General features: G+C 46.3%; 1 protein-coding gene across 1 annotated transcript; it reads right to left on the bottom strand.

Annotated features, from left to right (window-relative positions):
- Positions 1–9,640: 9,640 nt before the first annotated feature.
- Positions 9,641–11,936, bottom strand: LOC123171894 (trifunctional UDP-glucose 4,6-dehydratase/UDP-4-keto-6-deoxy-D-glucose 3,5-epimerase/UDP-4-keto-L-rhamnose-reductase RHM1). The gene is made up of 2 exons (XM_044589062.1): positions 11,832–11,936; positions 9,641–10,952 (listed from the first exon to the last, which is right to left on the bottom strand). The coding sequence occupies exon 2, from the start codon at positions 10,931–10,933 to the stop codon at positions 9,827–9,829; it is 1,107 nt and encodes a 368-aa protein (XP_044444997.1). The 5' UTR covers positions 10,934–10,952; positions 11,832–11,936; the 3' UTR covers positions 9,641–9,826.
- Positions 11,937–13,376: the final 1,440 nt, after the last annotated feature.

The following is a 13,376-nucleotide window of genomic DNA, read 5'->3' on the forward strand; positions in this document are numbered from 1 at the left end:
TACTCCCTCCTCGTCATGGATAGCGCCGGGATGATGGATGGCCACCGGTGATGGATCCTCCCTCCGGCAGGGTGCCAGAACAGGGTCCCGATTGGTTTTTGGTGGCTACAGAGGCTTGCGGCGGCGGAACTCCCCATCTAGGTTATGTTCTGGAAGTTTGGGTATATATAAGAGGTGTTGGCGTCGGGAACAAGTCAGGGGGGTCTCCGAGGCGGCCACGAGGTAGGGGGCGCGCCCAGGGGGTAGGGCGCGCCCCCACCCTCGTGGGTGCCTCGGGACTCTTCTGGCCCATCTCCGATACTCCGTGGGCTTCTTCTGGTCCAAAAACAATCTTCGTGAAATTTCAGGTCAATTGGACTTTGTTTGGTTTTCCTTTTCTGCGATACTCAAAAACAAGGAAAAAACAGAAACTGGCACTGGGCTCTGGGTTAATAGGTTAGTCCCAAAAATCATATAAAATAGCATATAAATGCATATAAAACATCCAAGATTGATAATATAATAGCATGAAACAATCAAAAATTATAGATACGTTGGAGACGTATCAGGTGGTTCCGAAGATTTTCCTCCACCAGTCATGCGAAATCTTTTAGACTTGATAGAATACTGAGGCAAATCACTTTCAGACACTGTGTGCTCCTCCGAACTGGAACTTATGACACCTGTGAAATAGAAGAGATGTGAGGGAAAAATATGCAGGGTCACAAGCATGCACAGAGCGATTTTGACAAGAAACACATTTTGAAAGGAATGAAGGGAAAACTAGAACAATGAATGAAGATCTCATCAATAGATTTCATTCTGACCACGGTTATTTTTGCGGAGAACATGGGCAGAAGGAAAACTATCTAATCTTGCACGAACTGTGGAGGAACCCTAGATCAAAGGGACCGATACGAGGAAAAACAACTACAAACCATACACGGTAAATCCTAGTGATTCCTAAAGATCTATTAACGTGACTAAAATCACAGAAAAATGGTGCTGGTAAGAACTGCTCTATGAGCGGAGAAATAGAAAGAGGCAGTTCCAGATTCAAGCACCCTATCTTGGACACAAGAATCAACTACGACATCGCAGGGAGGAGGATTACCGCATCGGCGGGATCAGCAGCGACGAGATTCGATCGGAGTTCCACAACAGAGCTACTCGCCGGAGTTGCTTCGAGCTCGGGCTTGGTCAGAGGTGGAACAAGGGTTTGAGGAAAAAACAGGCGCACTAAAGGAGGGAGATGAAAGGAGAGGGGTATTTATTGCCAGAGTGCTAACCCACCTCTTTGAAATCCATGGCCCAGAGATGCAGGATGTTCCACATTCAACGGACATGATTGACACAGATAAGATCGTGGGCACGTGGCGAAGGTTATCTGCGCAAATATTGGGAAGTGCAACAGTTCACCGAAGGGTTTGAGAAGGGTCAAGACCAAAAATAGATAAAGTTCGAAGTCTATTTCTTTCACAACCAATGATGTTGGAGAGAAATATCCTCATGTCAAATTGCATACTTGTGACAGACAACATAGACTTAGAAGAGAGGGGAAACAAGGTCCGAAACAAAACACTCAGCCAAATGACAGATAACACAAAAGCAAAAGCTATGAGTGAGTTGTTGATAGGACAAAACACAAACCACGACAAACAGAAAGACGAAAGAACATAAAAGAAGACACGCAGCACCAAGAAGTAGCTTCTCAGAACTGAGAAGAGCAAGCAGCTCCGAGAAGATTCCTACAAGAGAATTAATTAGATTTCACGACCCACACTTGTGTGGGGTGCGGGGACCTTGTCTGTTTCAATCGAATAGAGGCAGTTTTTGTTCGATGTCCTTTGTAGCTTATCTGTTCACTGCAAGAGTAATCATATGAGTAAGCATTGAAGTTGTTTCCTGAGACATGGGTGTAATGGTTTGAAGAAATATGCATGTATTCCCTCTGACGAAGATTATGCTTGTTCCCACTTGAATGAATAACTTCATTGTACTCAGAATGCTTATCCTACATGGTTAGCCTAGAGACCATTCATAAGATCTCGACAGAAGATTTCTTTACCCAAATTTGCTTCTTTGGTGATCCAGACCTGTAGTTAGTCCCAATATAGCGACCGAACACCTGGCCATTCTGTTGTTTAAACAATTTGTAGTTGGAGTCATCCGACTCGTCAGAAACAACAGGGATGAGACAGTCATATCCAGATAGACGTGCTGGTTCGAGTGTTTTGTCTGAGGCACGAACCCAGCTAGTCTATGGATATTAATCGGGAGTCCAGTACATTCCATCGACATTGAGTTTTCTTTCAAAAGCCAAGCCTTCCTTTCTTGGATTTTTGTGAAGTATCGACTTCTTGAGAACATCACACAAGGTTTGATGTCCTTTGAGACTTTTTAGCACTCCAGTCTCAAGAAGCTTTCTCAACCTAAAATTTTCATCAGTGATAGCAACAATTTCCCCGGAGGAGGAGTTAGCGACATCGTTCGTATTAGTTGCAATATTCTCGATGAGAGCAGTAGATGTTTCAGCAGTGGCGTCAGCATTACTTCGCTCTAAGCATTTCAAGCAAGGACGCACAAAATCATCAGGAAGCTTTTCAGATTGCTCGGCGAAGAGAGAAGCCTTTTCTTTCTCAAGCAAGTTATAAGACCCTTGACTCGAGTTCTTGATTCCTGTTAAGGAGTTCATCTGATAAACTCTCGAAGTCAACTGCTAGAGAATTATATCGATTAAAAATATCATCAACGATTGAAGAAAGAGCTTCATGCTCTTCGGACAACTCTTGATTTTTCTCCATCTCTTCGACAGTAATCCTTCGGTAATCCTTTGGATTTCCTTAGACTTTTCTTGAGTTTTTCAAGTTCATCTTGTTGAGACTTAGCAATTTAACTAGTTTAGCATAACCAAGATTGTTCGAGGAGAATTCATTTTCAGATCCCCGATGTTTAGATGATACCTGTTCCTTTGAATTTTTTGCCATGAGGCATGGAGGTGAAGGTTCGTCATCACTTGATGCATGATCATCTGAATATGTCTCGGAATAATATTCTGAAGATTCAAGAGCTATGAGGGCATTTACTCCATCCATACCTTTGTAGAACCTTTTGGTATATGATTCAGACTATGATGGTCCATCTTCCGAGTCCATTGTCATCCCGACACAAGTGATATCCAGTTGTGACATTCTCCTCATGTTAGATTCAATGATTCCTCTTCGTGTGTTAGTGACTGGTCTCCTGGAAGACGAGAAGAAGATTCATCATTCATCTGGAGATTAGTGTGACGGTTCATACGAGAGAATCCTGAACAGTGAAGGGAAAGTCATCTATTTCTTGGTTTTCGGCTCGTATCCCAGCTAGGGCAGTCATCTATAAAGTGACCATATTGTTTGCACTTGAAACACTTCATTTCTAAGGAAATCGTTTTGAGGACTTGGATGATTCTTATTCACCATCGTTTGATAGAATTAGATTGTGCCTTCGTAGGTTATCCAGTCTTGCTGTGAGCATTTCAAGTTCCCTTGTGATTGAGTGTTGATTCTCAATATCTTCTTCATCTTGAGAGCTGCCATAATATGAAAGAATTTCTCCTTTGCTTTCTGAAGAAGTATCAAATTGGCTGTTTTCCAGCTCCACATTTTCTTCGTGAATTGTTAATAGTGCCATGACCTCAACATAGTGGAGATCTTCAAAGTCCAGTCTTTGCTTGATTGCAGTGACGATTGGGTCAAAGGAAACATCAAGAGCGTTGATCAGTTTATTGACAACATCTCTATCAGTGATATCTGTAACTCCTCCTTGATGAAGCCTCTCAACAATATATGTCAATCGGTCAGTGAGTTCCATGACACTTTCCTTTCGAAGACTTCTGAAGTTGGCAAACATGACACGAAGCATATCAGTGTGGGATTCTGTTCGAAGGATTATTCCTTCATGGACATTTTTGATGGCATCTCAGAGTTGCTTAGCAGTTTCAATATCTCTGAACCGAATGAATATTCCTCTTGACAGGCTGTCGCATATGATATCTTTTGCTTGTGCAGCCAAGCGTATGTTAACTTCGTCCTGGGGAGTAGATGTCTTTGGATGTTGAATTGTGTATACATTCTCCACAATCTGCCATAGCTCAGTACTGATAGCTTGAAGTCTGATTCTCATTCTTCCTTGCCAATAGACATAGTCATTTTCATCAAAGATGGGAAACATTTCAGAGTGCGAGGATCTACTTGCGAACGACATGCTCAAAACTCCAAGGTTGTTAGACCTTCAATAGACAGAGTCATGGAGAACCAGCTCTGATACTAATTGTAGGGACCGAGAGTACATCGACTAGAGGGGGGGGGGGTGAATGGGACATTCAAAAATTCTTTTGAATGTTTTGCATCTATCCTAAACACAAAAGTGGAATAAACTTGAACGAGAAGAAACTTAAGTAGGTATCCTACTGAGGAACAAAACCTTCGATATAGGAAGCAATAATAGTTCAAGTATAGTAGATAACGGTCTTGACTATCACGATGGTAATGCAACACGCTAGCAATTGTAGTAGCATGAGAGGAATCTATATGCAAACAACAAGGTAAATGCAAGCAAAGGTGAAAGAACTAGAATATTGCTCGAAGGATAAGAGAGATATAGTTTACACAAGAAGGATAAATGATCAAATCATAAGCAAATACAAGATCATCGCAGAGCACGAAAGACAATTCCTCAATGAAATGCTTAGTGAAAAGAAATAATCAGTGGTGCTCGATGGCGACAAGTGTATTTGGTAGACCAGTTTGTCCTTCAGCCAAAGGACTACGTCTGGTTGGAAGGACTTGTGATTGAACACATGAGCAAAGCTCTCTCTGTCCTATTCTCCTTCAACTAGGAGCTGATCAGACTTCAATTGATTTCACTCGTGGTAGATGCTTATCGACGATCTCCAAACCTTCGACAGACTTCCTTTGCAAACCACAATCACTCTTGGTTGCTGAAGATCTTGCTCAGTGAAGACAACAACTCTTCAACACTCGAGCCGACACCTATCCGTCTAGGGAGTGTGCAACTCTCAAGAGTAATAGGTACAATAACTCTAACTCAGAACTACTGTGATGCTCAACCACTGTCTAAGTTTTGGTTCTTGGTTTTCTCTTGGTGAATTTTAAACTCAAATCACTCGAAGATGGGATTCTCAATCAATCTTCTCAGAAATCTTAAGCGGAGCAGCCGATGGACAACGTTGGAGCGGGTAGCTATTTATAACCGCAACCTTCCCTGAAGGGAAATGACCAAAATGAACATGTGGGTCAGCCAATGGCCGAACAACATGAGCCCAACGTTCGGAATTTGAGCATGATGGCAACATTCCTTGCGGAGCAAGAAATGCTGACTCTTTACTCCAAAAGATATCTCCTGCAGCATCGAAGGACTACGTCTTCTACTGGTAGGTAATCATTCAGAGCATAAAGAGATTTCTCTCGGTCTTGCATAGGTTTGGGATAAGCATCACAACGGATCGAAGCTTCGAGAACCTATACCCCACTTAATAGTACGGAGGTCCTAACACTCAAGAAAGAGAAGAAGAATAGCGAAGTAAATTACACGTCTTCGCCTTGCCTTCGGTCTTCTCGGTCAATTTTCTTCGGACGACCTCCGAATCAATTGCTTCACCAAGCAATAAATTTTAAGGGGTCGACATCTTTGCATCAATCATCTCGTCAAACGGCCTAGAGAGATATGACGAATCTTCTTTTTTATCAAATATCTTTCAGTGAAGTTCCTCGAACTTGACACCAAAGAGGGCATTCTTCTTCGGTTCTGCATGGACTATTTCTCTCTGTGTGCACTAGCAAACAAATCAGTCCACGCCTATTTCTGTCAACAATCTCCAAAACATAATATGGCAATAATTGCACCAACAAACAAGGCATCCATTGTAAGACATATTTGCAATCAATCAATCTTCAAGATGTGTTCCTCGATGTTTATTCTCGGGATCTGATCTCCATGTGTGCATAGTTCGTTAAGGTATGGTTTGAGGCATAAGCCTTGCAACCCTCTGTATTTATTGTGGGGATCAATAGAAGGGCTTTGAATTAACATCCCGTATGTGTGAAATAAAATTGTTCCGTAGATGTCTCTTGTCTTGTCCAGGATCTTCATCCCTGCAGGTACCCAGAAGCATGGAGATCGAGCACCGGTGAGGCTAGGAGCAAGGAGAATGTCAAGTGTTATACAAAACACCGGTGACAGTAAAGTTTAGTACGATAATACAGATCCAATCCTTGGGAATTCATGAGGTGTAGTCATAAAACACCCACAACTCTTGTCTGATTTCATAATCTTAATTATCGAGACAACCTCACGAGACGGATAGGGCATGTAGTAGGACGATTGATTCTTGATGCATGAATCATGCCGGTCAAGATGTTATTTGGACACATCCCTCACTTCGGTTCCTAACAAGCACATCTTGATGGGTGACTTCTAGTGCACAAATTAAGATCATATCTGGTCCCAACACAAATACATGGTTGTAAATATTAATACCTCACATGAGTACCTCTTTTTATTATAAGTGTTTGAATCACCGGTTGCTTGATTGATTCGGTCAAAAGCTGGAATTGATCTTTAATAAAAGCTTGCTAGAGACCATCGCTTTTAGGGAATCTTCCTCTCGTGGGTTTGATAACCCAGGATCACCTATGGGAAAATAGGTGTGGGATACATTTTTCCATTCCATTACTGGATCACTAAAAGGAGGTATCAACGGCCCACCGCTGCGCGGCCCAGCCCCCGCGAGGCAAGCACGGGCGCGAGGGTTTCCCCCGAAATCACTAATTACGGAGTACTCGTTGCAAAGAACACTCCATCTTCCCAGGTCACGACAAGTGGTGCACATGCAGCGCGCCACTTGTCGCAACCTGGGAGTTTTCCCTTTTTTCGTAGATTCGTTTATTCAAAACGTTTTATCTCTTAAACCGTGCATCCAAATCTCAAACCATTTTCACCATTGGATTCCTCGCGTCGAGATATCCAAAACTAGATCCATGTTGATAGGTTTTGATGAACTTTTTTTTCACAAAAAAACCGAACGAAAAAACCAAAGGGGAGCACGGTTTTTTCCCTTTTCGAAAGAGGCACGCCCGTGCCTCTCGCGAAATCACAACCGTACCTCTCGTGGAAGCAAAACCGTGACTCTCGTGGAAAGAAAAAAAAAACAAAAAACGCGTTTTTTCCCTATCCGAAAGAGGCACGCCCGTGACTCTCGTGAAAGCACAACCGTGCCTCTGGCAAAAGCAAAACCGTAACTCTCGCGAAAGAAAAAAACAGAAAACGCGTATTTTTTCCCCTTTCTGAGAGGCACGGCCGTGACTCTCGCAAAAGCACAACCGTGCCTCTCGCGGAAGCAAAACCGTGACTCTCGCGAAAAAAAAACCAGAAAACGCGTTTTGTTTTTCCCTTTCCGAGAGGCACGGCCGTGACTCTCACGAAAGCACAACCGTGCCTCTCGCGAAAGTAAAACCGTGACTCTTGCGAAAGAAAAAAAACAGAAAACACGTTTTTTCGTTTCCGAAAGGCACGACCATGACTCTCGCTAAAGCACAACCGTGCCTCTGACGGAAGAAAAAACGTGACTTTTCAAGAAAGAAAAAAAAGTAAACACGTTTTTCGAGCAAAAAAAAATTTTCAATTTTTTTTGGTCGAAACGCTAAGGAAGACCGGGGGAAAACCAAAACATCGAAAAAACCTGGGAAAAAACCGTTTAAAAAGCCGAAACCGCGTGCGGAAAAATAAAAAAAATCTGGAGGGAGCGTCCAGAGCGCGACACGTGGCGGCGGATGGCTGAGAGCGCGCCAAGTGGCGCTGATCGTTGCGAGGCTCCCGAAGGAGCGCTCGTTAACTAGTTGCTCCCGGTTTCCCCAACCTGCGCAGCTGAGGTGGCAGCCGAGGGCGCTAATTAAGGTAGGGGCGGCGAGGGTGCGCCTCGGGCCCTAGTTGCTGCGGGATGGAGTAAGGGCGGCGATGAACGATCGGAATGGCGATTGGAGGCCACCGACGAGCAGCGAAGGGGAGCAGCTCAAGAGTGGTGGAGGACGCGATGATTCGCCGGCAGAAAGCCGCAACGCCGAAGGCAAGGATGCCATGAGAAGCGAGCTGGGCCGTGATCAGCAGTCCGGTGACACCCCAGCCACCAGGACGGGGGCGATGCAGCCTACTGCCATGCAAGGTGGCGCCATCTCTCCGGCGGCGTGCGAGCGGAGCTCGGACTGGACCGCGCGCGAGCGGCAGAACCCCCACCCCTAGAGATTGAGCCACCTGCCGCGGCAGTCCTGGCTACTTGCTTCCGGGAGAAAGGCGATGGGACGACGTCCCGGCGCTCGATGGTGAGTCCGGCTGCCTGGTCCACCTCTTCGGCGATATCCGCCCAGACGACGCGTGACAACGGGGTTGGGGGCAGAGCAGAGGCGGGGGAGGTCGCCGCGGGGCCGGTAGAGCGCAGATCCAAGGCCGTCGGCGTCAAGGTAGGCGGGCGGAGGTAGGGAGGTGGCCCGATCGCGGCGGCGCCCGTCCTGTCGCCAGAGAGGGGATTTTCAAAATCCATCTCCCACAAGAATCGTTTTGCTCTGGTTTTGCCGAGCTCAAACCTTCTGATGGAATTGTTGAAGCTCTAGGTGACCTTTCCAAGCTCATGTTTTTGAATTTATCATATTGCAGCAGTCTTAGTTAGAAAGCTCCGAATCACTTTACCTCAGAGAGTTTACCCATCTGGATTTGTCACTCTGAAGTAGGGTTAATGCCTTATGAAATTCTAATGTCTGAATTTATCATATTGTCATTGACTAGAAGGGCTTCCAGAGATCATCAACGATCTCACCGAGCTCCAGTATTAAAATCTATCAGGGTGCTTAGGTCATCTCTTGAAATCTCAGCGCCCTGTTTGGTTTGGCTGTGGATTTCTAAAAGCAGCTGTGAAAATTCTGCTGTGGAAAATCTGATGTGAAAAAGATGTAGGTCATTTGGCAAACCAGCTGATACAACTTTTTCAGATTTTGGCCCGCAGCGGAATCAGATTTTGAAAAGTACATCCTGGGCTGCTTCCGCTTTTGGTTCAGATTTTGGCAGCGGATTTCTGGAATCGGATTCTGCTGGGTTCGCCCTTTGGTTCAGATTCTGCTGCGCGGCAGCGGAATCCGTCGATAAAAGCTGAACCAAACAGGGCCTTAGACTAATGGTTTCATTGACCAACGCATCACAAACCTATCCAGTCTATAGTATCTGGAGTAGTTTTTTTTTTCTAAGGTATTGCGAGATAGGGGATGCCCCTATGGAGTATAGATTTTCAATGATTGAATTCATGCTATACCTGAAAGTATTACCAGCCTTAAAAGGCTACGTACCGCAACTAGATTAAGAAGCTCCCAGCACCTATGGCTGACAACTGATCTTGGAGATAATTAATCTTGGCTATATCCTCGAGTCCAACTAGCGTAATTCACTGATACAAAGGGGATTTTCTCTACGACTCAAGGTGATGCACTAGAAATTGGAGATGGAAAAAGGCATTGCACATACATACGTAATTCATCCATGTAAAAGAATTATGAAGATTTAAGATGTAAGCGAATCACCATTAGACTGCCTCCATTGATTCATCCACAATTCATCAGGAAAAGAAAGGCATGCCTCCATTAAAATAGACTGAACCTTTTGGCAAAATCTGTGCACTCGTAGCAGTTGTGTGGAATCAAAGAAACAATGGCAGTATGGCAGTAGTAGCTCAGGAAACTCACTCGTATTTGAGGTTTGAATCGTGTTGTTGCCTCCTGTGCCTATGGATGCATGGGTGCAAAGTTTATAACATTGCCCTGCACTTCGATCTTGCGCTTTTCAACGTAGGATCCTCATCTGCTTCATCAGCTGGCGGTGACGAGGCAGCATACGTCCAGTTACGATGCTGTCCTCGCAAGGCAACGCCAACATCTCCCCAGTAACCAGCATTGCTGGCGTACCACTCCACCGTCTTCCTCAGTCCCTCCTCCCACGTTGTGCGCTCCGACCACCCCAGCCTCCTCATCTTCTCACCGTCCACAAAGTACCTCTGGTCATTGAACGGCCTGTCCTCCACGAACCTGATGGCCTTCTCGGGGTCCACCCCAAGAATCTCACATATGTCCCTGGCCACATCCACCACTCCCCTCTCCTTAGCCGCGGCGATGTTATACACATGCCCAACCTCTCCTATGTGAAGAACAACATCAAAGGCTTCAGCAACATCCTCACAGTACAAGTAGCTCCTGGCATTCGAGCCATTCCCATAAACCGGGAGTGGCAGGCCTCTCATTGCCAAGAGAGCAAATTTGGGGACGAGCTTCTCGGGGAACTGGTTTGGCCCATACACATTGTTACCTCGCGTGGTGATCACCGGAAGATTATAGGACCTTGCGTAGGCCATCACCAGCATCTCTGCCCCGGCTTTCGTAGCCGAATACGGGTTTGTCGGAAGCAGCCGAGATTCCTCATGGTTACCAACAACAGCATTGAGATCAGTTTCTCCGTAGACTTCATCGGTGCTGACATGAATGAACCTTCTGATCTTAACCTGCTTGCATGCCTCGAGGAGGACGTGGGTGCCGTACACATTGTTTTTGGTGAACTCGAAGGAACTGCTGAAGGAGTTGTCGACGTGAGTCTGGGCAGCAAAGTGCATGACGGTATCGATCGACTCGGTGACCAGGAGGTGGTTCACCAAGTCGGCACTGGCGATGTCGCCCCTGACAAACTTGAAATTCGGGGATCCACGGGAAGGGTCGAGGTTTCTAAGGCTGGAGCAGTAGTCGACCCTGTCGAGGATGACGATGTTGTAGCGGGGGTAATTCCTGACCAGACGGTTTGCCACGTGGGACGCGATGAAACCCGCGGCACCAGTTATGAGGATGTTCTTGGGCTCATAGGTTGCCATCTGGAGTGGCTTGATATACCTACAAAATCAAATAATTAGTGCTTGTTACATAGCACTCGCATGTACGATGATGCAGAATGACTGAATTATTGCCACAACCACAAGCGTGTGAGACCAAGGCTGTTAATTGCTTAACGGGGGAAACAAGAGACACTTGTGGAACTAATAATTGAATAAACTAAGTAGCTCGATCTATTCCCTACCATCAAACACCTTTTGCAAACACAAATATTAGTATTAAATTGCGATTCTATTTCATATTAAAATTCGCGAGTAAACTCATTTCTATTTCAGGTTGGTCTCATTTGTTTGAAAATGCAGGTCTAGGCCCCAATCTTCCATGAGTAGTGATTCACCAGAAGTCGTATGGCGCCCAGAACTGTTTGAAAATGCTACGGCGAGGGGATTGGCTTGGGTCCTCTCCCTGGAGCACCTCCATTACCAATCTGTTGTTGCAGTGGCAGTTACCAACATCCAGCGCTCTACTACTATTTGCCATTGATTTTGACTCGCGCGCCACTGCATACGTCATGTTCGACGGAATGCCCGTGGGGCTCTTGCGCTCGGTGAGAGGGAAATGAAGCCGGAGGCATCGAGCTCTACAGCAGGAGCGGCGGCTGGGGACGGACAGGACAAGCGCGTCCATACGGCGGCAGAGCCCGGAGCTTGAAGAGGGCCAAAAGCTGGCCACGCCGCTGATGTCGACCGGCGAAGTGTGCCGGCGCGCGGCAGAGCAATAGTAGGATTCGGACCTACAAATCAATTTACTCTAACGACAGCGACATGATACAACACGCAAACAGAGTCTCCGGTGACGTCAAAGTCAAACCCAGTGCAGTATCCTCAGATCTAGCACAAACAAAATGGAGGATGGAAGGGAACGGGGACGGGGGCTCACCGAGGAGATTGATGGCGGCGGCGGCGCGGAGACGAACTCAACCAAATCCTGGTGATGGTGGTGGTAGGGTAGGTAAGGAAGCTGAGGTGGTGGTGCACGTGCTTTTTTTTTGGTTGTTGATTCTCTTCGAAAATAAATATGGACCGCATACGGACTCACATGAGTGAGCAAACACACTAAAACTTTTTTTGTAAAGCTAGGACATCTTATAATTGTGAATGGAGGGAGTATGTTAGAGTGGATGACGCGGTTGTTCCCTGCTAATGGGCTCTGCCGTGAAAAATTGGAGGTGGAGCAAGCTTCACGATGAACTGGAGGTGATCTGGGTGAAGAAAGAATGAGAGATGAGGCTATAGGCGCTCGACATGCTCGAGCTTGCCTGGAGCCATGATGGTGGCCAATTCGAGTGGGGTAGCTCAACGACCGAATTGAAGGTCGGGACAAGCATGTTCGATGTCCTATGCCGCAACAATGGCGGGTGACGAGAACGTTCAAAATGCAAGCACCGACCATGCCACGTAACCCTTGGTCGTAGCCTCGTGCTACTAAGTGCTTGATGAAGTTTTCACACTCCATTCTACCGACCATCAGCAAGAAACAAAGGGGAGGGAAAAGGAAATGGATTGTCTCACTTATGGAGGGAATGCGCTTGATGAGGTTTTGGATGCCTTGCACTTCTCCCCTTGCCCTAACGGATGGCTAGGTGAATGTTTTGGGGTAAAACTTGTGCACCAAGTACTAGGTAAAAGGGGTTCTTGTCAGGGTGCCAGCATTCCAGGCCTAATTCTCATGAACATCCCCTACCACTCCGGTGAACGGCGACTTCCTCCACTTTCCTTGACGAAAGATCCAACTTGCACCCTGGTTACCTCTACCTCGATCGGCCCCATAGTTTCTTCTTCTTGAGGGATGAGGTAGGCAAGATCAAGGAAGGGCGCCTTCTACGGGATGGAGAGTGGATTCCCTAGGCATGGAGATGGTGGCTGTGGATTTTGCCAGCCGTGTTGGTCACCATCGGTTACTGAAGAGTTGCCGCCTCACGCTCAACCCAGACATACTCGCCTCGGTTTCCCTGCCCAGGTCTGGATCGCGCTTCGCTTCGCTCGCCGAGGACGATGTCGATGTGTAGCGGGTCGACGACACTGTTGTGTTGCGGATAGCAAGCGAGGCTTTCTCGGGCGAGGAGCATGATGATGGCGATACTTAGTCTAAGGTGCAGACAAGGAGGAAACGAAGAAGAAGTGGTCCAGAAATTTTGGGAGGATGTGGGTTGATGTCTACTACACAACCTTCTTCTTGTAGACTCGTGTTGGGCCTCCAAGCGCAGAGTTTTGTAGGACAGTAGCAAATTTCCCTCAAGTGGATGACCTAAGGTTTATCAATCCGTGGGAGGCATAGGATGAAGATGGTCTCTCTCAAACAACTCTGCAACCAAATAACAAAGAGTCTCTTGTGTTCCCAAGACACTCAATACAATGGCAAATTGTATAGGTGCACTAGTTCGGCGAAGAGATAGTGATACAAGTGCAATATGGATGGTAGATA

This window comes from Triticum aestivum, chromosome 1D, assembly GCF_018294505.1.
Source record: "Triticum aestivum cultivar Chinese Spring chromosome 1D, IWGSC CS RefSeq v2.1, whole genome shotgun sequence".
NCBI lineage: Eukaryota > Viridiplantae > Streptophyta > Magnoliopsida > Poales > Poaceae > Triticum > Triticum aestivum.